This window comes from Pelodiscus sinensis, chromosome 5, assembly GCF_049634645.1.
Source record: "Pelodiscus sinensis isolate JC-2024 chromosome 5, ASM4963464v1, whole genome shotgun sequence".
Classification (NCBI taxonomy): domain Eukaryota; kingdom Metazoa; phylum Chordata; order Testudines; family Trionychidae; genus Pelodiscus; species Pelodiscus sinensis.
In genome coordinates, this window is record NC_134715.1 from 202,700 (window position 1) to 228,710 (window position 26,011).

General features: G+C 45.0%; 1 protein-coding gene across 3 annotated transcripts in view; it reads left to right on the forward strand.

Moving 5' to 3' along the window:
• The first annotated feature begins 1,842 nt into the window (after nt 1-1,842).
• Nucleotides 1,843-26,011, forward strand: part of TNKS (tankyrase) — a 127,355-nt gene continuing 103,186 nt past the window's right edge. Inside the window, exons 1-2 of one of the 3 annotated variants that reach the window (XM_075929204.1) lie at nt 1,843-2,305; nt 10,539-10,763. In XM_075929204.1, coding sequence (XP_075785319.1) covers nt 1,885-2,305; nt 10,539-10,763 — 646 coding nt within the window. In that variant the 5' untranslated portion in view covers nt 1,843-1,884. The remainder of the gene's footprint in view (nt 2,306-10,538; nt 10,764-26,011) is intronic. The other 2 variants (XM_075929203.1, XM_075929205.1) reach the window with 2 other exon arrangements.

Genomic DNA, 26,011 nt, shown 5'->3' on the forward strand with positions numbered 1-26,011 from the left:
GCCCAGCGTGCAGGGGGGCACGGGGCGAGTGTGCAAGGCAGCCGCGGAGAGGGGCCCAGCGTGCGGGGGGGCACGGGGCGAGTGTGCAAGGCAGCCGCGGAGAGGGGCCCAGCGTGCGGGGGGGCACGGGGCGAGTGTGCAAGGCAGCCGCGGAGAGGGGCCCAGCGTGCGGGGGGGCACGGGGCGAGTGTGCAAGGCAGCCGCAGAGAGGGGCCCAGCGTGCGGGGGGGCACGGGGCGAGTGTGCAAGGCAGCCGCAGAGAGGGGCCCAGCGTGCAGGGGGGCACGGGGCGAGTGTGCAAGACAGCCGCGGAGAGGGGCCCAGCGTGCAGGGGGGCACGGGGCGAGTGTGCAAGGCAGCCGCAGAGAGGGGCCCAGCGTGCGGGGGGGCACGGGGCGAGTGTGCAAGGCAGCCGCGGAGAGGGGCCCAGCGTGCGGGGGGGCACGGGGCGAGTGTGCAAGGCAGCCGCAGAGAGGGGCCCAGCGTGCAGGGGGGCACGGGGCGAGTGTGCAAGACAGCCGCGGAGAGGGGCCCAGCGTGCAGGGGGGCACGGGGCGAGTGTGCAAGGCAGCCGCGGAGAGGGGCCCAGCGTGCAGGGGGGCACGGGGCGAGTGTGCAAGGCAGCCGCAGAGAGGGGCCCAGCGTGCGGGGGGGCACGGGGCGAGTGTGCAAGGCAGCCGCAGAGAGGGGCCCAGCGTGCGGGGGGGCACGGGGCGAGTGTGCAAGGCAGCCGCAGAGAGGGGCCCAGCGTGCAGGGGGGCACGGGGCGAGTGTGCAAGACAGCCGCGGAGAGGGGCCCAGCGTGCAGGGGGGCACGGGGCGAGTGTGCAAGGCAGCCGCGGAGAGGGGCCCAGCGTGCAGGGGGGCACGGGGCGAGTGTGCAAGGCAGCCGCAGAGAGGGGCCCAGCGTGCAGGGGGGCACGGGGCGAGTGTGCAAGGCAGCCGCGGAGAGGGGCCCAGCGTGCGGGGGGGCACGGGGCGAGTGTGCAAGGCAGCCGCAGAGAGGGGCCCAGCGTGCAGGGGGGCACGGGGCGAGTGTGCAAGGCAGCCGCGGAGAGGGGCCCAGCGTGCAGGGGGGCACGGGGCGAGTGTGCAAGGCAGCCGCAGAGAGGGGCCCAGCGTGCGGGGGGGCACGGGGCGAGTGTGCAAGGCAGCCGCGGAGAGGGGCCCAGCGTGCAAGGGGGCACGGGGCGAGTGTGCAAGGCAGCCGCGGAGAGGGGCCCAGCGTGCAGGGGGGCACGGGGCGAGTGTGCAAGGCAGCCGCGGAGAGGGGCCCAGCGTGCAGGGGGGCACGGGGCGAGTGTGCAAGGCAGCCGCAGAGAGGGGCCCAGCGTGCAGGGGGGCACGGGGCGAGTGTGCAAGGCAGCCGCGGAGAGGGGCCCAGCGTGCGGGGGGGCACGGGGCGAGTGTGCAAGGCAGCCGCAGAGAGGGGCCCAGCGTGCAGGGGGGCACGGGGCGAGTGTGCAAGGCAGCCGCGGAGAGGGGCCCAGCGTGCAGGGGGGCACGGGGCGAGTGTGCAAGGCAGCCGCAGAGAGGGGCCCAGCGTGCGGGGGGGCACGGGGCGAGTGTGCAAGGCAGCCGCGGAGAGGGGCCCAGCGTGCAAGGGGGCACGGGGCGAGTGTGCAAGGCAGCCGCGGAGAGGGGCCCAGCGTGCAAGGGGAAGACAGGGCCATGATGGGGGCGGGGCGAAGGCCTCACTCCAGCCGCTCGCGCTGCGCGGACAAGCCCCGCCCCCCGTTGTTCTCTCAGGCCCCCCTTCCCTGCATTCCCACCGCCACAACAACACGCGTCACTTCCGGGCGTCCTGCGCGGCGATTGGACGCGCCGGGGCGGAAGCGGGGGCGGGCGCCGCTCCGTTGCCGCAGTGACGGGCCGGAGTGGAAGATGGCGGCGCCGCGTCGCTCCCAGCACCATCACCCCCCCCCGCCGCCCCCCGCGCCCGCCTCGCCGCCGCGCAGCCCCGGCCTCGCGCCCTGCCCGCAGCGCCACAGCCTGGCCGGGCCCGAGGGCGAGGCCCCGCCGGAGCGCGCGCTGTCCCCGGAGCCGCCGGAGAGCGCGGCCGGGGCCTCCCCCCCGCCCGCCTCCGGCTCCAGCGGCAGCAGCAGCGGCAGCGCCTCGGCGGCCTCCTCGGCGGCCTCCAGCCCGGAGCCGGCCGGGCCGGGCGCGGGCAGCGGCGCCTTCCGGGAGCTGCTGGAGGCCTGTCGCAATGGGGACGTGACCCGGGTCAAGCGCCTGGTGGACGCGGGCAACGTGAACGCCAAGGACATGGCGGGGCGGAAATCCACCCCCCTGCACTTCGCCGCGGGTGAGCGCTTCCCACGGCCGGGGCCCGCACGTGCCTGCTCTGCGCGGGGGGGCCGGTTAGAGCCTTGGCGAGCAGCAGGTTTGGGTCTCCGCTTCACAGAGCCCGCAGCCCTTCACACAGAACGGGATTGGTTCGTCCCTGGCTACGTTTTTCCAGCTACTAATTAACTGGGCTACCCCGCTGAAGCTGCTGGATGGGTGTAACTCACTGACCTGTTTAGTGATAATAAGCATTGCACTCCTAGGGTACGTCCAGACAACAGGCTTCTGTCCACAGAGAGCGTCTAGACGACATTCGGTTCTGTCGACAAAGCAAGCTGCTTTGTCAACATGGCAGTGTAGACGCAAAGGACAGTGTAGATGCAATAACGCCTTCTCTCAACAGAACTCTGTCGACAAAAGGCGTTATTCCTCGTAGAATGAGGTTTACCAGCGTCGACAAAACTGCTGAGTTCTGTCGACATTCTGTTGACAGAACTCAGTGGTAGTGTAGACGCGGGTTTAGTTTTGTCAACAAAAGTCCACATTTGTCGACAAAACCCTGTAGTCTAGAAGTGAGCCCTTACTGCTCTTTGCCTATGCTCTTGCTAAAATTCATCTTGGTGTAAGTGTGAGCCGCTTTCTTTCAGTTGTTGCTAGGAGAGATGTAGCATCTGTGTCCTGTAATCCCTGCTAGTTACGGGAAAGAAGCATTCTGCATACTGTCTGAAGGTGACACCGTATGTCATGTTTCCACACCTAGAGTCCAAAGCCACCAAGTGCTATTCTTGCGTGGTTAACAAGAGTTTCTAGAAAACAAAGTTGCTTTAGTGGTAGAATCTTAATAGTGTCTGCAAGTGAGTGGAGACTCTTCAAACATTCCAGTCCCACCAAATAGAGGCAAAAATTGATAAGCTTAAACTCAGTGAGGTAATGGGGGGGGGGAGGGAGAGAAAATATCAAGGAAAACAAAAGCAATGCTCCAGAAATGTTCTTCCTTACTAGTATATAAGAAGTTGATCCACTAATGTGCATATAGTTATGGGAGAAAGTAACTCAGCTGTGTGAAGTGTGGCCATGTAGCAAAGAGTGAGATGCTACTTTAAATAATATACTCCTGGCTAACAAAAATGACACAAAGGGATAAAAACACAAATAAAGAATGGCAATAACAAGAAAATGTGCAAGATGTTCTAAATAAGCCAGAGCCCACTAACTAACGTGTTTTGGCTCGTGTGCAGACTGTAAACTCTCTGCGCATCCTGTATGTCTTTTGTGCGAAGTGATGTACATTGGGGCCTCTGGGCACTACTTTTAAAATGTTTAATAATACAACAACATATACTTAACATGTACACAATGATCAATAGTAAATTTTAAAATATGGTTCAGACCAACCACACTGCAATGATTAGTTTAAAAGCGCTGATTTTTTTTTAAGAGGCACCATCAAAGACTTCTAAGTGTGTCCATTTTTCTCACCCATTGGCATCATTTTGGTTATTCTGGATGGCTGTGTCTACACTCGCGGCTTCTTGTGCAAGTATGGCAGTTCTTGCGCAGGAATACGCAGAGCGTCCACGCGGCCCGCCTGCTCTTGCGCAAGGAAATTTACAGTATGGCATGGTAAAAGAGGGCTTCTTGCACAAGAGCTATGCTCTTTTTTTTTAACAGGTGTAAGCCCTCTTGCGCAAGAGGGCAGTGTGGACGCTCGGCCGGGGTTTCTTGCACAAGAAAGCCCTGTGGCTGAAATGGCTATCAGAGCTTTCTTGCCCAAGAGAGTGTCCACACTGCCATGGATGCTCTTGCGCAAAAGCACAGCTGGCGCATGGCAGTGTGGATGTTTTCTTGCGCAAGATGTTCTTGCGCAACAAGTCGCTAGTGTAGACATAGCCGATATGTCTGTTTAAAGCATCCAGCAATGTTTCTCTAGGAAACCCACATCCTTTGTCTTGTCAATTCTCGAGTGTGACTGCTATGGCTCATGAGCTTCTCCTATTAGCTGAATTTATAAAAGCTGTTTATCTTCAAGGAGTATGCAGATAGAGCTTAATTCTAAGGATCCCTGACATGCGGGGCTTACTGTGCAAATGCCTAAAGTTCTACAGATATTTCCATGAGGCTTCAATTAGGTCCTGCTTATTCTAAATTCAAGCTTACAAAAGGTTCACCAGCATCCTTAATACTTACACTCTTGCATTTCATGAGTGAAACACAGTTATCTCTAAAGTTTACAAGCAAAACTTATTCAGCCACTTGGATTGTGAATATGAAAAATATTTTTCTACTTTGAATGAGGGGGAGATGAACAAATGTGAGAGAAGTTGAGACTGTTGCCCTTTAAAACAGTATTAAATATTAAAACATTATAGAAGAACAAGAACTTGCTTGAAGTGTAGGACATGGAGGCTATGTCTACACTGGCAGGTTCTTGCGCAAAAACATCTTGCACAAGGAGTCTTGTACAAGAACATCTTACGCAAAAAAGTCCACATTACCATGTGCTTTTGCGCAAGAGCATCCATGGATGCTCTCTTGCGCAAGAAAGCTTTGATGGCCATTCTAGCCATAGGGCTTTTTTGCGTGAGAAACCCCTGCCGCACATCTACGCTGCCCTCCTTGCACAAGAGCTCTTGTGAAAAAGGGCTTACATTTATTAGAAAAGAGCATAGCTCTTGCGCGAGAATCCTTCTCTTCCCATGCTTTACTCTAAATCTTCTTGCGCAAGAGTGGGTGGGCAGTGTGGACGCTCTGTGGAAGAACAGCCATTCTTGCGCAAGAACCCGCCAGTGTAGACATTAGCTTTACTGCTCCGCATCAAATTTAACTCTGTTCCTGTATCTATAAATTAGGTACCCTTCTTGGTGCCAGGTAACTTGTTGTTCTGATCAGATGACAATAATATCAGGTACTAGTGGATCTCCTGTTGAGAAGATGTTAGGATAAACTTTTGTATTAGATGGTCCTGTCTTTGGAAAAGTTTGCAAATGTTAGCAATGCACTAGGGCTATTAGTGTGTAGTCATTTACCCAATTAACTGATAAGTCTGGACTCATTGGTTAACCCTAATGACTACATGCACCCCCTGCTTGCTGCCTCTGTATCATGGGGAGCTGGCTTTCAAGCCAGCTCTGTGCACATGCTGACTTCCACGGAGCTGCCTGTCCCCCTCTCTTCCATGCTGCTGCCTATGTATCGGAGGCAGTGGGGTTGGAGAAGCAGAGGAGAGCTGGTGTTTGTGGGGAGCTGCTCCCCTGCATGTAAATGTGTAACAGCTAAAAAAATTCAACAGTTACATGTTTACGTAAATAAATGTTTGCTAACATTCCTACCATACACAATTGATTACTGATGCCAATTGTGCACTAAGGGTGCGTCTACTTGATGCAGCTCAATTTGTGTAGCTTATTTCAATTGTGTAGCTTATTTCTAAATTGGGAGCGTCTACACAGCACTTATTTCAAAATAGAGCACTCTTCTTCCAACTTTCCTTACTCCTTGTACAATGAGGGTTACAGGAGTCGGAGTAAGAAGTCCTCCAGCTTGACAGTATTTCAACATTATTTTGAAATAACTGACTGCTGTGTAGACGTGGACTAAATTAATTTGAAATAACACTAGTTATTTTGAAATAATATTGCTGTGTCGATGTACCCTAAATGCCCCAATACTAACTATATGAGTTAAATCAGGCAATTGCCATGCTTTTGAATGAACTCGCACAGGAAAATGAGAGAAGCCACTACACTAATAGGTGAACAACATTCACAAAGTGATAACTGTATATCTGACCTGTTGGTTCTCATACCTACACAATGCTTTCAGTAGACTGCCTAGGAGTTTAAATTTTTAACTTTGCTGTACACTAAAAATCATGGATTGAATAGAGATAGAAATGTAGCCGTGTTAGTCTGGTGTAGCTGAAACAAAATACAGGACTATGTAGCACTTTAAAGACTAACAAGATGGCTTATTAGATGATGATTGAATAGAGACACTGGATTTATGGCTTATTACAACAATATATAACCCATTAACTATCTTCCCCACTTTTGTTTCCACTTTGAATGGTCCCTTGAAATACACGTTAATTACCTATGCTTAACAACCTGTTTCTTCTTGGATATCTCTGTTTCCCAGACCTGAAGAAGAGCTCTGTGTAAGCGCCAATGCTTGGCACTGGCTAGGTGTACTGTAGCATTAATGTTGGTATAACTTGTGGTGTTCAGGGGTGTAAATTACGATGAGTTACACTGACACAAACATTGATGGGGACAGTAATATGTCTGCAGGAGAGAGTCTCTGGGTAACTTAGCTACTACTGCTCATTAGGGGCAAATTAATTACTTTGAGGCAAGAGCTCTCTCCTGTCATCATCGAGTGGCACTTCTGCCTTGGTACAATGCCACTGCTGTAAGCTCTCTAGTGTAGACCTAGCCTCTCTCACCAACAGAAATTGGTCAAATAAAAGGTATTACCTCATCCACCATGTCTCTTTAGGACGATGGTGTCCAACCTTTTCTGAAGCAGTAGTCACTATAGTAGCTATAGCTATAAACTGTAGTGACTACTGCTATAGCGAACTAGCCACGCTCAACCGGCCAAATGGCCACATGTAGCTAGTGGCTAACGTGTTGGACACTGCGGTTTTAGGACATAAGCATTTTACAGCTACAAGTCACTTTTCCATTCAAGCCACTAAGTTTAAGACAAACATAAAAGAGAAGTAAACAACTTCCAGCCTTCCCATTTGCTCCAAACTCCAAAACCCAGAGTACAGTGATGTATGAATTTTGATGAAGTTCTTCTCTCACGTCACTTCTTTCTGGCTCTTTGTCTCGTTACCCCCGTTCACCAGTTCACAGTACTGTTTACTGCTCATGTTCAGACATTGCTCCTTTAGCAACAGTACCAAATTGTAATAATTTGATTCTTCTAATTAGTAGTCTTTTAGCTTCAGGTTTTTTAAATAAAAAATATTGATTTTAGGGTTTTTTAACTTTATGAAGTTTTTAGGCTCACATATCTTTCTCTAAGAGAAAGAGAAGAAAAATAGCCTTTAAGAAAAGAATGTTAGGAATCAATGATTGCTTCTTTCTCTCTTGCAAAGATAGCAAAATACATGTGTACAGGCAGTCTCCAAGTTACGCGGATCCGACTTATGTCGGATCCGCAGTTACGAACAGGGATTTTCTCGCCCCGGAGGACTGGAGCGGCGGGACGCCTGGTCCTGCTGCCCGCCTCCTCCGGGGCGAGAAAAGCTGCTCCCCATCTCCCTGGTCTGCTGGGGGAGCCAGCAGACCAGGGAGACGCTGAGCAAAGCCGCGGAGGACCCGGGACAGACCGCGGTGCTGATCTGGAAGCGCCGCGGTCCGGCCCGGGTCCTCCGCCGCTTTGCTCCGTGTCTCCCTGGTCTGCTGGGGGGGGATGCAGCTAGTTCCCCCCCCAGCAGACTAGGGAGACATGGAGCAAAGCCCGGGGCCTGTGGTAGAGCAGGTGGGGCGCTGCCGGTTGGTCCCGCAGCACTGCTCCTTGGCGCTACTGGACCAACCCGGCAGCACCCCAGCTGCTCTTCCCCAGGAGTCCTGATTCAGCCGCTGGTGATCAGTTTCAGCAGCGGCTGAATCAGGGCGCCTGGGGCAGAGCAGCTGGGGTGCTGCTGGGTTGGTCCAGTAGCGCCGAGGAGCGGCCGCGCTACTGGACCAACCCAGCAGCACCCGAGCTGCTCTGCCCCAGGCGTCCCCAAGTCAGCCGCTGCTGAAACTGACCAGCGGCTGACTACAGGAAGCCCGAGGCAGAGTTGCTCTGCCCCGGGCTTCCTGGAATCAGCTGCTGATCAGTTTCAGCAGCAGCTGACTTGGGGACACCTGGGGTTCTTAAGTTGAATCTATATGTAAGTCAGAACTGGCGTCCAGATTCAGCCGCTGTTGAAACTGATCAGTTTCAGCAGCGGCTGAATCTGGATGCCAGTTCCGACTTACATACAGATTCAACTTAAGAACAAACCTACAGTCCCTATCTTGTACTAACTCGGGGACTGCCTCTACTGTGGAGCAATTACTTGCAAAACTCAAGATAAAAATTGTTAAAACAGTGTAATATTCATCAGCAAAACTGTCTTTAGAGACTTGAGATGAGTTTAATGTAACTCCTTAAATCAGCAATCAGTAGAATAAGAGTGGCTTTTTAGTTTGTATCAGGGGTGGGCAATAACTTTTAATGGGGGGCCACTCCAAGATTTTGGCAAGTGGTCAAGTGCTGCATTTCTGTGGAGGGGGTATGCAGTCTGGGATGGAGGTTGGGATGCACGGCAATCCTTCCCCCGCCCGTCACAGGACCCCTGCTGCACTTCCAGATCTCCCTCCACCAGCATGGTTCTTGCCTTCACTGCTAGATCTCCGTGCCCCTGGGCTCTCTGGTCCAGGAACATCTCGGATGTTGCTGTACCAGAGAGTCCTGGATTAGGGCGATACAACCTATACAAGTTTAAATTGTCAATTTTTATAAACTAAATGGAGCTGTCATAAATTTTCCAATAGGAACTAAATGTTTAGATCAGCTTGTTATCACTGCAGAGGCTATGCAGTAGAAATGGCCTTGCTGACAGTTCAATTAAGGAAAAAAAATCTAAGTTATAGCTTAGTTTTATTTCTGGTGGCAACCTCTTTAATGATTCCAACTCCGGCTCAGATATTTCCTGAATTAAAAAGCTTCATTAATAGAACTGGAAAGAAGACTTTAAAAAAAGTGCTAATTAGACTCTTGCTTTAAATCTTCAAAGTTTCATGCCATCAGTTAATTCTTCACAAAACTGAGTGAGGCAGATGGTGGTATCTCCATCTTGAAATTAGTGGGTTGAGGGAGGAACTTTGCTTTATTCAGTTTGACCTAATTTGCATGTGCAAGGGAATATCTAATAGCCCTTCCTTTCCTTTTTGTGGAACAGCAGCAATAGCTAGATTAAAGTCAGTATTGACTTTGGCCACGTTAAAGTTTTGTTAGTAGTACTCTTTGAAAAGGCATCCCAGAATGTATAAAATTTGGAGAAGAGTAGGCTGGTACTCAGGAGGGAGGTTGCCAGATCTGTTGCCCCAAAAATATAGTATTTTGGCTTTCATTTTCTTATTGGGGATCCCTCTGTGTGTGCATGCACTCTAATTGGAACCTTAGATTCTAGAAAATTAACCTTTGGATTGTCTGTGATTTTTAGGGTGTGTGATGTAATGATGACCTCTAGAAAGACATATTAAAATCCTCAGCATTCGGTAGCAACGCACTTTTATTTTCTCTTTGTGCTTTCACAGAGCACATTGTAAGAGTTCTGTACCTAACCTTGGAACATTTATGAACCCTAGTTAGCAGTTCTGGTTGCAGTTCTCCCATTGCATAGACTGCTACATTTCAGGGGTCTTTCCATTTGTACCTCTGGAGTGGTCATAGAACTGGTCTATCCCTTCATTTGCTAATAGAACAACAAACTTAACTCTAAATATTTTATTTTGTAATTAGGGATAGGTGGAAAAGTTTGCTTTTACTATTTAACTCTGAGCATTTCACTTAATCTTTAATTTAGGCCTTGTCCAAGATAGGGGACCCGTCTAAAAGAATGAGATTATTGTGCCACCTTCAGATGAAGAGTGCTTTATAAAGGCTGATATGCCTACTGGGTTTTCTCAGTAAGTGCCCCGCAGGAAGACACTCTCCTCCAGAACTTTTTTCTGCAAAAGGCTCTGAGAGCATGTGAGTTTAGGGGATGTTCTCTCGATTTTCTGACTGGTGTAAATATATCCATTTTCACTTTAAATGCATCTGTCAGGTGGGGAATGTGTTAAACAATGAATGTTAAGTATAGAAGCTTCAGAGGGTAGCCGAGTTAGTCTGTACAGAAAAAACAACAAATTGTCTGGTAGCACTTTATAGACTAACAAAACATGTAGATGCCATCTTGAGTTTTCATGGGCACAGCCCATTTCTTCAGATGACCGGAGATGACAAAACTCCGATCATCTGAAGAAGTGGGCTGTGCCCACGAAAGCGCATGATACCATCTACATGTTTTGTTAGTCTATAAAGTGCTACCAGATCATTTGTTAAGTATAGGTCAGTGACCAAATGATTGAAATACAGAAGCTTTTAAAAATTGATTTATTTCTCATGTGGATGTTCCCTATTCCCTATTACTTACTAGCCCTACATGGATATTTAATTAGATTCTATGTCCACAGACATTAACAAAGGTTTCTTTCTTCTTGCAGGTTTTGGAAGGAAGGATGTAGTAGAACACTTGCTGCAAACAGGAGCCAATGTTCACGCTCGTGATGATGGAGGGCTAATACCCCTTCACAATGCTTGTTCCTTTGGTCATGCTGAAGTGGTTAGCCTGTTACTATGTCAAGGTGCAGATCCAAATGCCAGAGACAATTGGAATTACACTCCTTTGCATGAAGCTGCTATCAAAGGGAAAATAGATGTGTGTATTGGTAAGTATTTATAATTGATTGCATTAATTTAGTTTAAAAATGCAAATACATAAACACTGAAATGAACTTGTATTGCTCATAATTGTAGTGCCTGTTTTCATTCAGCTAGAGAATGAAAGGGACCCATTACTTTTCTTTTCATTTTAAAGAAGGATTTTATTTTCATTAGTAAAGAGATTGTAACCTAAAATTAGCTGAGTTACAGAATCAATCACCCAGTGTTTTCTAAGATTGTGTCTGGTAAGCTAAACTGGTACAGCAAGAACTAAATTTTGATGGAGGAGTAGTGTAATCCAGTTAATTTACAATCCCTTTACAAATTTGTAAATCCCAAATTTACCTTTTTGGCAGAAACATAGCATGAAAACTCAGCTCTTCCATTTTATTGGCAGAGTTCAAATAACATGGCTTTTTGAGCTTAAACTTGCCATTGAGGTAGTCTTCCAACTGAAAAAGGTTAACCTTTCATTTGTTATAGGAAATGAAAGGTTAACCATCTTACGACTGCTACTTGTAAAGCTTTGAGGGACTAGTTACAAGATAAAGTTGTTCAGCACAGTTATATATTTAAAGCAAGTGCTTTGACCTATAGCAAAAGCAATTTCAAATGAAGTTGAACATTTCAATAATTTTAAATGTATGTAGATTATCAGGGCTTGTCAAGCGGCAGCAAGCTCTGCTCAACAGCTGCGCGGTTTGGCATGCTGCGCATGCACAGACCGCGCTGCGCTTGCGCTGATCGATTGCGCTGTGGCGCCGTGTCGGCTTAAAATCTACTCGCCCCCGGTGAGTAGATTGACTAATTTGTTGAGTCCTGTAGATTATAATAAATACTTTTCAGTAATATTTCAGTAATATTTCATTTGATATGTTTTTAGCCTGTTTAGTAATTGTTTCTTCAAGCAGAATTTGTTATTTTTTTTTCTTAAATGTGCAGATTGGCTTGAAAGTTCCTTCCGAAGGGAAGACTTGTGAAATTGTCTGGTTGGTATTTCAGATCTGGAGGAAAAACACTTGATCATCATGTTGCCATATCGTATTACCAATCATTGTCATAAATTTAGAATCTTAGTTGTAATTGGAGAACATTTTATTATATGGACCAATTTAGATTTAAATTTAAATCTCCAGTGTTTGCTTAAAGACAAGTTAACATTAAAAATTTAGTAGGAAGATTGTTACCTGTTGATATGGCACTACTGGAGTCCTGTGTCCAGTTCTCTGTCAAAACTCCAAAAAGGCTGGTGTTAAAACTTGAGAGGTTCAGAGAAAAGTCCCAAGAATGATTTGAGAACTGGAAAACCTGCATTGTAATGAGATTTTAAAAAGAAGGCTAAGAGGTGACTGAATTGTGATCCATAAATATTTATACAAGAAGATACCTGATTCTAGAGAGCTCATTTAGCAGAGGATGGCATGATAAACTTGAAATCTTTACATCATGAATCATTGCCTTTCTTAAAAGGTATACTCTAATTCTTCCAATATTTAGGAATAAATCCTGGAATACTAGAACTGGAAGGGACCTCAAGAGGTCATCAGGTCCAGTCCCTTGCCCTTACAGCAGGACCAAACACTATATCCCTGCTAGATGTCTAGCTGACTTGCTCTTAAATATCTTCAATGATGGAGATTCCACAACCTCTGTAGGCAATTTACTCGAGTGCTTAACCATACTGACAGGAAGTTTTTCTTGATGTCCATCCTAAACCTCCCCTCTTGCAATTTAAGCCCATTGCTTCTTATCCTATCAACTGACGCCAAGGAAAAAAAATTCTCCTTCCTCTTTGTAATATTCTTTAGGTGCTTGAAGAAGGCCGCTTCGCCTAATCAGGGAATTGAACTTTGGGCCCTCAGATTAAAAGTCTGATGCTTTACTGATTGAGCTAGCCAGGCTCAATGATTCCATAAAATTTATGAAATATGGAAACATGCAGTGTACATTTTTTTCTACATGTGTTTGAAATGATTCTGGTGTGGTTTGATCAAGATTTAGACAACTTAGTATCTGGTCTGTCTTTTACTCTTTTTAGTACATCAGTTCCTATTTGGTCCCTGTCTCTTCAAATCATGTATGTAAATAACTCTGCAAAGCAGACTAGTATACATTTATTTATAATCTAATTTGCAATATTCCAGTTGCCATGTATGGTTTGTGTTCTCTCATCCTCCACCTAAGGGGAAAGAAATGTGATGTGTGGGTGCACTTCTCATGTGTGCACATCCTTGTCCAGTTAGATGAAAATAATGTCAATGGCAAAGCAATATAAAAATTTTCAGCAGAAGTATGCATCTCCCATTATAAAACTATGTAACAAATGAAAGACAGAGACCATTAGCAATCTTCAGATCTATAGTAATCACCATTTAGTTTTTGTTGGTTTTCTAGCTTTCCGATTTGGTTGATTTTATTGGGACTTTGAAAGACCATTGTTCATGAATTTTCTATGGCTCCTGGTTCATTGCTCTTCAATTACTATTTTAGTCTCCTGCCATATCACAGGAGCAGCATTCTCATGGTAAGGAGAACATGGACAAAGACATACACATGGGAGGAAGAAGAACAGACAGGGCAAGTGTATCGCATTTTACCATTCGGTAGATGTTCAAAACAAACAAGAGCCAAAATGAGTTGTATGGGAAAAAAGTCAGTAGAGACCATTTCTAAAAAGAGAAGTTGTTGGTTTACAGCAGATACTGTGGCATTCAACAATAAATTCTTGTGTGTTGTGGCAGTGTTTCAGCCTGTCAAATTTATGCTTTATAAAAAGCATGCCTGACTTGTTTAAGTCTACTCCCTGACACTGATTTGTACAGACCAATTTATTTTATTGCGGTTATATTAGTAGTTTACACTTTGGCTAAAAATAACTACTGTCCAGTGCACTTAGGCTTGGCAGAATCCATTTTTGTATCAGCATTTTTAAATTATTGAGGGATCAGAATTATTTAATGACAGCATAATTAAGCTGAATCGTTATAAACCATTAAAACATAAAATTATGTATTTTGACGTGATGTTGACAAAGTAAATTACCTTATCAACAAGCCATACCAGTTTTTACTATTCATTCACTAATCTGTTCATGGAAAGCCTAATTCAAAAGGTCAAAAAATGTATTACTGGATTTTTGACTGAAGCTCTCAAACAGCATTTTTATTACCTTTTCTATTTGCAGATTTTGATTATCATTTAAACATTGGTCAATATGTTTATGGTGAAGTCAGAATTTATTGATAAAAATTAATCCTCCCAAGCCTGAGAATATTGCAGAAATATATTCTCAGGTGGTTAGTCTTTGCTGTGCCATCACATTTTGCTTAAGGCATAAACAAGGCTCCACCATCCTGTCTACCACAGACTGGTATTTTTTTTAAGAGCAGGTTAAACAAACACCTGTCAGGGATGGTCTAGAGTGGTTGGTCCTGCCATGAGTGCAGGGGGTTAGACTTGATGCATCTCCAGGTCCCTTCCAGTACTAGTTCTCTATGATTACATAATATTTGCTTCATTTTTTTTAGTTGATTAAATGCAATGAGTAGATCATTTGCCATTTAAAAATGGTTGGGAAGTTGAAAAAAGCAGAAAAGCTTGTTTTCCTCTTTAAATCTGAGTAAGAATGAGGTGGGAGAATTATCTACTAGTTCTTAAATCTTGAAGTACCAGGTGACCAGAAGCCAACAATTGAGCTCATTAACTATATACAGGCAGTCCCCGGGTTACATACAAGATAGGGACTGTAGGTTTGTTCTTAAGTTGAATTTGTATGTAAGTCGGAACTGGTACATATTGTAGGGGAAACTTTAGCCAAACATTTCTCCAGAGCTCAGTTTTATTCTCCCATACCTCACTTCCCTCAGTCCTTTAGTCTCAAGCTGAGGTGTCTGCTGAGAAAAGCCGCTCTGCGTCTCCCTGGTCTGCTGGGGGGGGGAGAGAGACGCTAGCTTTGCGTCTCCCTGGTCTGCTGGGGGGAAGCAGCTAGTGCGGGGTTGCCTCACCCCGTTTGTAAGTAGGGATCCGATGCAAGTCGGATCCATGTAACCCGGGGACTGCCTGTAAATACTTTTTTTAAAATAAATTAGTTTTAAATGCAAAATTTGTTTTGATAAACAGTGAGATGTCTTGTGGCACCTTAGAAGCTAACAGATTTATTAGGGGATAAACGTTCGTGGATATTCTAAGGTGCCACAGGATTCCTCATTGTATTTGCAAATACAGACTAACACAGCTAACTGAATTTTTTTCTTACGTGTCCAACACATTTAGTGTAGTCTAGTTAACTAATAAATACAGTTTTAAAGTGACTGTTTTTATGCATTTTAAATTGAATTCCAGTTTACATCATTAGACTCTACTGGCATAAAAATAAATGTAAAAGTGCATGCTACACAGAATGAAGTGTGCAGGACAGAAGTATATAAATGTAGATTTTTGTTGCAGCTTTCATAAGGATTGTTTTCATAATAAGAGGGAAATGATTTTAAAAAATAAAAACTAAACATTGCAGTTTGGGAGCTGTGTCTACCATACAAGACTGTTCTAATCAGGGAGTTGAACAGTTAAAAAGTTTGTTTCTGTTCTAGTTCAGGTTCATCAATATTTCCTAATTCTCCAGTTCAGATACTAATTTAGAAGGATTGTTTGGTAACTGGTTCAGCCACTCCTGTTTGAACGAGTTCAGATACATTTCTTGTAGATTATTGTAATATTTTCTTATTCTTACATTATAATGCCTAGTAAAAGAGTATTTATTATTGCACTGTTTAGGAACTTTCACCACAGAATGTCATTCAGAAATTTTTGTCTACAAATATGTGTCACATTTTCAAATTATGAGCTGAGGTGATGAGTTAAACCATGCAATATCTATTTTTCCTGTTGTTGGCTGACCCTCTCCTTTGTCCTCAAGGGTATGTCTGAGAGAGGGGTAGGCACAGCCTCAGGTGTTTGGGTGGGGGGGAAGGGGAATGGCAACTTGCTCTGGCCATGGTGCTAGTCTGAGCAATTCACTGTGCTGAGTTGGTTCTAGTTGTTTAAGCTACTCAACTCAAAGATGTAATGCAACTGAAGCATTGGAATATTCTTGTAAGATTAGGAATAAAAGAAAAAAATATTACATAGTTAATTTGGAAATAAAGGAAGTTGCGTTTCAGATCATGTTCAGTTCTGGTTTGGTGATAAAATCTCTGAACTGCTGTTCATGGCTCAGCTCCCTGTTTTTAATTTCTAATATTACTTACTCTCCTTCCTCATGGGTTTGACCTTTTTAATTGGTGATTGTCTCACAGACAGCAGTCTGAACAAAGCTGCACTTTTAGACTTCAAGGCTTTAACCCTTCAGCCTCAATAAGTAAGGTGAGTTAACTTCAGCCTCTGTTTAAAACTTTTAAAAATAACTTATGCACAAAAAAGTTAGTAGAGGTTTGCTGCCCCAGACTTTTTTTTAAACCTGCTGTTAATTGTGTGTGTGTGTGTGTGTGTGTGTGTGTGTGTGTGTGTGTGTGTGTGTGTGTGTGTTGCTTCTTCACCTCAGAGGGATGGTCCCCTACTTTTAAGTATTTTTCATAAAAATACATATTTTTAGGATACTTAGTGTTGCTTCAAAGGTTTGTCCTTTTTAGATTGCTGTAGTTTGTAGACAACTGAATCCTAAAAGTAGTATGGCTAATTCCATGTGTAATCAAGAATTGGGCTATCTCCAGGAATAACTCGTCATATTTTAATGTGTGAGGAAGTGTCTAATGGCTAAAACAGGGAATTGGAATAGGACTTCTACGTTTGATTTCTGTACCTACTACTAATTTACCCTGTGACCTTAGACAAATTACATGGCTCTAAAATGTTGATCTACCTCACTGTGGTATTGTGTAAACCTAGAATTATATTTCTATCATAAGCCTTGTTGCTGGAGTCCAAGCAGTTTTGCAGATCTCCTATTCCTGTTGGTTTTGCCTTTTCTTTGGTCTTTGATGTTTGCATTTTGATTCTGGCACTTGGTGCCCAGGGTTGCACTCTTGATCTCTCAAGTGACACATTGGTAATATAATTGACATCATTTATTTGAATAAAATGTAAACTAGTAAACCTTCACTGGCTCTATTCTCTTAAAAAAATCAGAGCCAAGCAATAAAAAGAGCTGGTGTCCTTTATTTAAAAGTAGCTTTCAGTTCTGGTTATGGATTAGAACATAAATTGTTCAGACAGTGAGACTGCAGTTGAGATTTCTTGCTGTTAATAAATAGTATAATAAAACAAATGTTGAATGTGTAATAATCTACAGAATTATTGCTTGCAAGGAAGACTGACTTAATACTTTTGACATTGGCATAAACAGTGAGGACCAAGCCTGTAAAATAGGATAAGTTCATATCACTCTTTTCTGTTTTTCTTGTTCGGTTTAATGATGCAGGTTGATTACAATAAATGCTAGTGGTACAACTGGAAACAAGACACAACTGCCACACTATTGGTAAAAAGTATGCGTTTTTGGAAAGAAATATAAATCCAATATGGTTAACCAGAATGCTTTAGATGTGGAAATTGAAAACTAGTACTCTTCTTTGAGTGGCAGTTGCATATTCCCACTTTGAGGATGCTGTGGCTTCAGTCAGCTCGCCTAAAGGAACCAAACTCTCAGAGTCTGTTGGGACACTCACATGCTCCTCCCTGTCTGTTCCCAAATGTCCTTGGTGCATGATAAGATACTGGATTGCCTTCTATCCTTCCAACCAGATTGTGCAACAGACCAGGAATTGCTTTGCAAAGAACCATCTGGATCCTTCATGGATGTTGCCCTTTAAATAACTAATACCTTATAGTTTTAGGTGGCATAGAAATTAGAGGTTTTATTTTATTGTCAGTCTAATCCAACACTAATAACTTTATCTTTGGAACCTAGAGAAGTGATAGATCTGAAAGCATGGAGACCTAACATCAGTATTTCCAGCGTTAAATGTGCACACGCAGTGCATTAATTGTCTCTGAGAGGGACATTTACTGTCTACGTGTTCTGAGTGTCACAGTTTTACACTGAGGGCTAGAAAAGAAAGAATAGACTGCAAGCCATTCTGCAGCAGGAAACCCTTGAAGTAAGACCCGTCGGCTCAGGGGCGAGATGTGACTGAGAGAGATTCTAGGCTGGCTTTGACACCAAATGCCTGAATCTGGGACTAAACATTATAAGGTATGTGTGTCAGTACCAACTTTGGTCACTGACCCAACTTCAAAAAATGAAGAGAAAAAAGAAACTAAATCGTTAAGTCAGGAAGTCAAGAAGAAAATTCCGTGGGGGATATGGCCTCCCGCTAGTGGAGACATCCCTCAATTGATGATCACCCCAAATCTCATTATCCTGGAACTGGGCAAACTAATTTGCTGTAGACACTCCAGATTGTGGTTCTAGTACTGTCCATGTCTATAGTCTTGGATCCTGATAGTAATGTTAGATCTGATAGTAATGTTTGTGAATTGCTTAAAGGTGGGGCTGAGGGGAGGAGAAGGCAAGAATAGAACAATGGGCTCTGGCTGTTCTAATGTGAAGCAAACTCAAGTTCATCTGATGTCTCCCTATAACTGGGCCAGCAAAGACCAACTGTGGGAATCAACTCATCTGTCCCCCTAAGACACCATTCACTACCCCAGCTAGTTATTTTTCTCTGGGTCTGGGTACTTTGGTGTGTACAGCTTCGTTTTTGAATCCTAGATTACACTGACGTGCCAGAGGAGAATCAGTTCAAGGACAACCTTGATTCTAGCTTTTGTTTAGGGTGAAACTTTTAGATTCTCAACTGTTCCTTCAAGAACGTTTACTGTGAACTGGATCTGAACATTAATTATCAGTTGGAATGGAGAATGTCACTGTTATACACTGACTTACTGGCAGCCCCAACCTTTCATTATGAATCCACAACCGATAGAAGATGGTAGCTACAGCACCGATGGAACTGGCTTTCTTAGGTCTCCATATCATGTAGTGCCAGTTATCTGGTAAAGGCGCACACATGCCTTTGTATCTATAAGAAGTTTTTCAGAGGATGGAGAATAAATAGCCTTTCAGAAGTTTACTGATTTGGGCCCTGGAACAGATGTCCAACAGTTGCCCATTTGAAAATGTAAGCATTTCATCAGCCATTTCTCTATACAAAGATTCAATGAAGGAAGTCCTGGAAAGGATCAAGGGCAGAAGATTTTATTCCAGGTATTTCCTGATACTGCAGAAGAAGGGAATCTTTGTGCAGTCCCACACATAAGAAAGTTTAACAGATTTACAAGTTATGCTTTTGGATGTTGACTTTAGCTTCTATCATTGCCAGCCTTGCAACCTCTTTCAGACTCAGGGACTTACAAGAAATCCAAATAAATTATTTCAGTTACTGCAGAGAAATCCTGTTAATAGGTTTGGTATTAGAGTCTCAAGAAAGCTAAGTGTTCCTATGGTGGCAGATTTCAGAGTGTAACACTGGCTGTACATACCTTGTGCAAATCTATGGGCATGTTAGCTGCAATGGCATTGGTAACATGACTGGTACCGGATGAGGGAATTTACTGGACATGGGGAGGTCGTTTCTGGTCCTTGTGCTGCTGGCTTTCTGGCTACTTCCCCACCTCCCAGCTGAGTTGCACGCCACCCGTTTCCCTTGCCTGACCCTCCCCTCCATTCTAGCTGGGCTGCGCTTTGTGCCCCCTCCACTGCATGTATTGGGCTCCTGTTTCCCCCCCCCCCCCCACCCCTCCTGCAGTGTGCTGGGACTCTCTGATCCTGGAACATCCGTGGTCCTTCTGGACCAGAGACTTCCAGTTTATAGTGATGCAACCTGTAATGCCTTTTTAGCTCATTATCATATTCAGGGCTCGACAAACCGTAGCGAAAACCGGTCACCAGCCCCGCACTGCGCAAGCGCGAGACCCGCACTGCGCATGCGCAAACTGCTGATGAACGGGGCAACAGACTGAAATCTACTCACCCATGGGCGAGTAGATAAGTGGATTTGTCGAGCCCGATCATAATCATTGTTTGTGATTTTGATTATCTGCAAGCAGTTCTGTCCTAAAATATCTAAGCCCAGTATCAGTTCAGTGATCTTGTACTTGTCTGGTATCATTATGTACCAGCTCCCTTTCTTTATTGAACAAGCTATTCCAAGTTCCCTAAAATCTAGGGCAACTGTTGGGCCATTTGATGTACTGTATGCTAAGGGACAAAGCCCTACTTTACTTACACTGATTTTCCTCAGCCAGTGGTTTACAGACTACAGGCCTGTAGTTCCTTGCCTTACTGCTGAGTGAAATATAGGCTAAGCTAGCTTTATGGGCAGTGGGCAGATTTCTTCAATATAATTTAAGATTCGGGTATGTATCGCATTTCTTATTATTCTTTGAGTTATGAATCTTTGTCTGGAGAACGCTGTATATCAGAATTTCAAGCTGCCCTTTGGGAAGGGTAAAATGAAGACCAATCTTCAGAATTCACAGTCCCATCCTATAATCCAAGTCTGGTGTTAGAGAAACATGTAAAATAGAAACAGTTCTTCAATCCCAAATCCCTTCGTAATCTTGTTTTAATGAAATAAAGGCCACTCTGTGAAGAAAGTGTGCGAGAATGATAAATCTTGCAGCCTATCCTGGACCAAGGAGAAACAGGCATTCTAGGAGAGAGCAATGCAGAACATTCCTGGACAACAATCCTGTCCCTTAAATCAGTACTCAGGTTGAGTGCCTCTCCTGATCACAACAGTGCTGTGGGCTAGATGCAGGAATCACTAGGTGAAATACTCTGCCCTGATTTATTTACAGATTCTAGGGACAGGAGGGATGCTGGTGATCCTCTAGTCTGACTTCCTGTGTGGCACAGGTCAGAGAACATCACCAAAATAATTTGTGGAGCGTATCATTTAGAACATCAAGTCTTGATTTAAAAATCATATGGGCTGAAGAATCCACCAGTTAAATTGTTCCAGTGGTTAATTACACCATGAAGTCAGACTAGATGATCACAACGATCTCTTCTCATCATATGAATTAAGGACCTTGCTGAGTTAGAATCATAGAATCATAGAATAATAGGACTGGAAGGGACCTCGAGAGGTCATCGAGTCCAGCCCCCCGCCCTCAAGGCAGGATCAAGCTCCGTCTACACCATCCCTGACAGATGTCTATCTAACCTGTTCTTAAATATCTCCAGAGAGGGAGATTCCACCACCTCCCTTGGCAATTTATTCCAATATTTGACCACCCTGACAGTTAGGAATTTTTTCCTAATGTCCAATCTAAACCTCCCCTGCTGCACTTTAAGCCCATTACTCCTTGTCCTGTCCTCAGAAACCAAGAGGAACAAATTTTCGCCTTCCTCCTTGTGACACCCTTTTAGATATTTGAAAACCGCTCTCATGTCCCCCCTTAATCTTCTTTTTTCCAAACTAAACAAGCCCAGTTCATGAAGCCTGGCTTCATAGGTCATGTTCTCTAAACCTTTAATCATTCTTGTCGCTCTTCTCTGTACCCTTTCCAATTTCTCCACATCTTTCTTGAAATGTGGCGCCCAGAACTGGACACAGTACTCCAGCTGAGGCCTAACTAGTGCAGAATAGAGCGGCAGAATAGAGTTGTGGCAGGTTTTTGGATCAAGTGATGACACTGGTCTTTGGGGCTATGTATGAGCTCCATGATCATTGCCTTTCAAATTAACAATGGCCCTGCTCAGATATCGGACGCATAGTGCCGTCCAGCTAGGACTTAGCTGTTCTAGCAAAGGTAGGAGCTCACTTGTGAACAAGTAATTGATAACTGTATATGATATAGCACTTGCATTAATCACAAACTGAAGAATAGGTTGAATATCCTGTCTGTAGACAACCTGTGATCTTCAGAGAGAATAAAGTTTAAAAAAAAGGAGATAAAATATCTTGAGATTTAGCGCCCCCCCCCCCCCCAAAGTGCCTTTTCCGGTCTTCTGTCACAGGGACTAATGGGTTGGAGTTCTTTTTACTAGGATTCCAACTTTCTTGGCAGTCTAAACCTGCTCCATTACTATTTGACATCAATTCATAATTTCTCTAAGCAGTGTTTGATGTCGTGGTAACTACCAGTTCGATTAATCCCTTTTTATAAACTGATAAGATAGGTGCTGAGGAATGAGAGCTGATTTCCTTTTCACTCTTTAATGTGTTAAATTCTTACTTTTTTCTCCCCAGGCCAGTTTTCATTTCAGGCTTCGTAGCCTCTTAACTTGCGATTTGGGTAACTGAGACATAAAACAATGAATTTCAAGCAAGAAGCTGTCTTATTTTCAACAAAAAAAGTTTCAGAATTCCAATAGTTTGAAGTATAGAAATAGTTGAGATGAAAATATCTTTAGTCTACCTAAAAAGTGTGAATTGCATTTGGACTTCAGTGTATTGTTTGGTTCTTTTTAAAATGCTGCGTGAAGCAAGCCTTTAAATCTTCAGATAAATGTAGTTTGGTAATGAATGATGCTCTAAGCTAGTACCTAGATTTGTGTGCTATCAGGTTCTGGGTAGCAAAGTACAGCATACCTTGGAGCTATAATCTTCTAGAGGAAAGTAGTAGAGAGTAATTTATGCTGTGATTCAAAATGAATTTGGAAAAAATGTCAACTTCACAGCTAGATCTTCAGGGAGTAGACGAGATTTCATTTTGACAGTGATGTTTTCCTGAGTCACCATGCTGCATGTAGGGAGAAGACACCAATTCTAGCTTGGGAGAGAGATGAAATCGTCACAGGGCAGTAAAGTAAGTTTAGTTTCTTATAAAATCTCAACCTGTTAGCTGCAATAGATTATACAGCCTCTGATATGGAGGCAGCAGGAAAGGAGGAAGGGGGGCAGATGGCTGCTGACTCACTGTGCGCACTGGCTCTGGGGAGCCGCTTCCTCTCACCCCTCCTGCATATAAACTAAGGATGTTAACTAATGAGTAACTGACTAGTTGAATAGCCAATGGAATTTCCATCAACTACTCAACAAGTTCGACTGGGGCTCTTGTATATTCCAAAGGAGGAATGTGGAACTCCGTGTGCAGCCTGGGGTCAATGGGAAGTCCCGCTGACTCTGGGCTCCATGAGGGCACTTACCCTTTGAAATGCACAAGAGCCTCCAGGTTGCACATGGCCAGTGGGGCTCTTGTGCATTTCAAAGTGGAAGCGCCCTCATGGAGCCTGAGGTCAGTGGGTGACTCAGAGTCCTCAGCTGACCCTGGGCTCCATGCTGTGCTGCCTCTTAGAAATGATCCAGCAGAGCCCGGGATCAGCTAGGGACACTCCAACTGAACCCAGACTCCGCACGGCATTTCTGCAGAACCCAAGGTCAGCTGGGGACTCCAGACGGTCCTTCAGATACCCCAGGCCCAACCCGTTTAGGGCTTATAGGTCATAATCAAGACCTTAAATTGTGCCCGGAGACATACTGGAAGTCAGTGCAGCTGCTGGAGCACTGGCATAATGTGCTCTGTATAATGAGTATTAGTTAAAACTCAAGCAGCCGCATTCTGGATCAGTTGAAGTTTCTGAAGGCTCTTCGGAGGCAGCCCCACATAAAGCGCATTGCAATAATCCAGTTGGGATGTAACGAGCATGGATCACTGTGGCCAAGTCATGCTTGTTCAGAAAGTGTCGCAGCTGGCGGATCAGACAAAGCTGCACAAACGCACTCCTGGCCACCGAATAAATTTGGTTCTCAAATGTTAAAAAAGGGTCCAGGAGGACTCCCAAGCTGCGGGAGAGTAATCCTTCATCTAGAACAGGTACCACGCCGCATTCCCAAACAGATGGCCTCCTGATCCACAGGACCTCAGTTTTATCTGGATTCAACTTTAGTTTGTTTGACTTCATCCAGTCCATCACTGCCTCCAGACACCAGTTTAGATAGGTCGCCACCACACCTGATTCTGTCGTCACAGGGAAATAGAGTTGGATGTCATCTGCATATTGATGGCACTGTCGTCCTCAAACTCCTTACAACCTCCCCCAGCGGCTTTATGTAGATGTTAAACAGCATAGGGGACAAAATGGAATCTTGTGGGACCCCGTAGTACAATCGCCATGGGGTTGAATAGCAGCCCCGTAGCTCCACTTTCTGAAGGTGTCCCTACAGGTAAGACTGGAACCACTGCAGAACAGTGCCTCCGATACCCAACTCTGCCAGGCATTCCAGAAGGATACCATGGTCGATAGTATTGAAAGCTGCTGAGAGGTCCAAGAGAATCAACAGGGATGCACTCCCCTTGTCTGTCTCATGGCGTCGGTCATCTACCAAGGTGGTTTCAGTTCCAAAACTCAGCCTAAAGCTAGACTGAAATGGATCTAAATATTCTGTTTCTTCCAAGAAAACTTGGAGTTGCAGTGCCACTGCCCGCTCGAGTACCTTGCCTAAAAAGTGAATATTAGCAACTGGGTGATAGTTATTCAAATCATGTGGGTCCAGGGAATGCTTCTTGAGTACCGGTTTTATCACTGCCTCTTTCAAGGCGGCGGGAACCATCCCAGATATCAGACGCATTAATAATCCCCTGGACCCAGCCAGTCATCCCTTCCCGGCTAGATTTAATAAGCCATGAAGGGTAGGGGTCGAGCGAACACATGGTTGGCCGCATTCCTTCAAGCAACTTGTCTGCATCCTCCGTCTGCAACAACTGAGACTGTTCCAAAGAAAAATGACTGGAACAGTGGTGCGCTCAACACATTCCGTACCCCCCTTCCATAGCAGCCAGAGTCCAAATCAGACCAGATGCGAGCGATCTTATCTGCAAAATGCTTTGCGAATAGATCACAGCCGGGAGCCAAGAGCTCCTCCATTTTTGTCATAAGTACCAGACTGTAACAGGCCCCGCACCACTCTAAACAGTTCTGCTGGACAGCATGGTGTGTTAAGGTGCCCAGAATCATTGAGACTGGGGACAGGACCAGAACAAGGAATAGCACGTAATTGTCTAAACCTCATTCCCCTTAGCTGGCCAGTCCCGATCTGACTGCCATATCTTCCCCTACCTGTCACAACTGGCACAATGCCATCTGAACCCTCCTCCTTAGCCACCCCATCTGTGCCACAACACATAACAGGTGCACAGTACTTGCTGTGGTTGCCGTAGCGTTTCCAAACCTCAGAATGAATCTGGCCCAGATGAGTATGTTAATGTTTATCTTCTACTGGGGAAATATGGTGGCTAGTGAGAGAGATTTTGGAAGGGATGGGGTAACGAATCTGAGCTCAAGTCAGCTTACTTGGACTCCCAGTGCTTGTGCTGTGGAGCGATGTGGACATTCAGCCTCAGGCTGGAGCCCAGGCTCTGAACCTGGGTGAGGTGGGATGGTCTTGAGTCCAGCTCCTGCCCAAAGTTGGGCACCTACACTGCTGTTTTTCACACTTCAGCTTGAGCCCTGTGAGTTGAAACCTATGGACCTAGGCTCTGAGATTAGCTGCCAAGTCCTTTCTGTCTGTTTTTTTTCTGTGTACCCTAAGAAAGGCAAAAATCTCCTCTCTCCCATTGCTCCCTCCCACCAAGGAAAAAATGGAATGTAGACAAAAGGAGTTGATGATGGGGAGTGGGAAGGACATACACAGATCAATACTAATGAAATTAAATCTTTAAGGGAGAACAGAAATGAACAAAATCAGTGAGGTAAAAATGTACAGTGGAAAAACATGATGAAGACTGATTTAATTAAAGTCATTTGATGAACATCAAAGCTAACTCATTTGGAATAAACTTTCTTTATATGTATTGCAGTTGAGGAAAGAAACAACTTAATCTGAAAATCATTTGAGCAGTAACCCCTACAGGGACTTCTGTGTTCCTGGATCACAAGTGTCTTGCTAAACTCTAACACTTTATTGGCTAGTAGCTACTTCTGTACACTCAGACATCACCCGACTCAAAACAAAATCCTCATGACAAATAATGGTACTAAAAATGACAAGAATTTATGCCCATGATGAGTATATACCAATTCCTCTCTCACCTAGTATGCCCAGTACATCACACCATCATTTTTCTGAAGGCCCCATTTGTTTTTGTAGGATTGTGGAAATTCTTTTATAGTTAAGATAACTTTATGAATGAGTTGATGCTGTACTCCCATACTTGAGACTTCAGATAGCTCTGGAATGTTGTGAGTGATCCAATCATATATAACTGTGTTTCATTCCTGGCTGTGCCACTGACTTTTTAGGTGGTACAGGGTGAATCATTTACCCCAAAATATCACAGTTGACCACTGTTGGTTCCTTATTTCTGG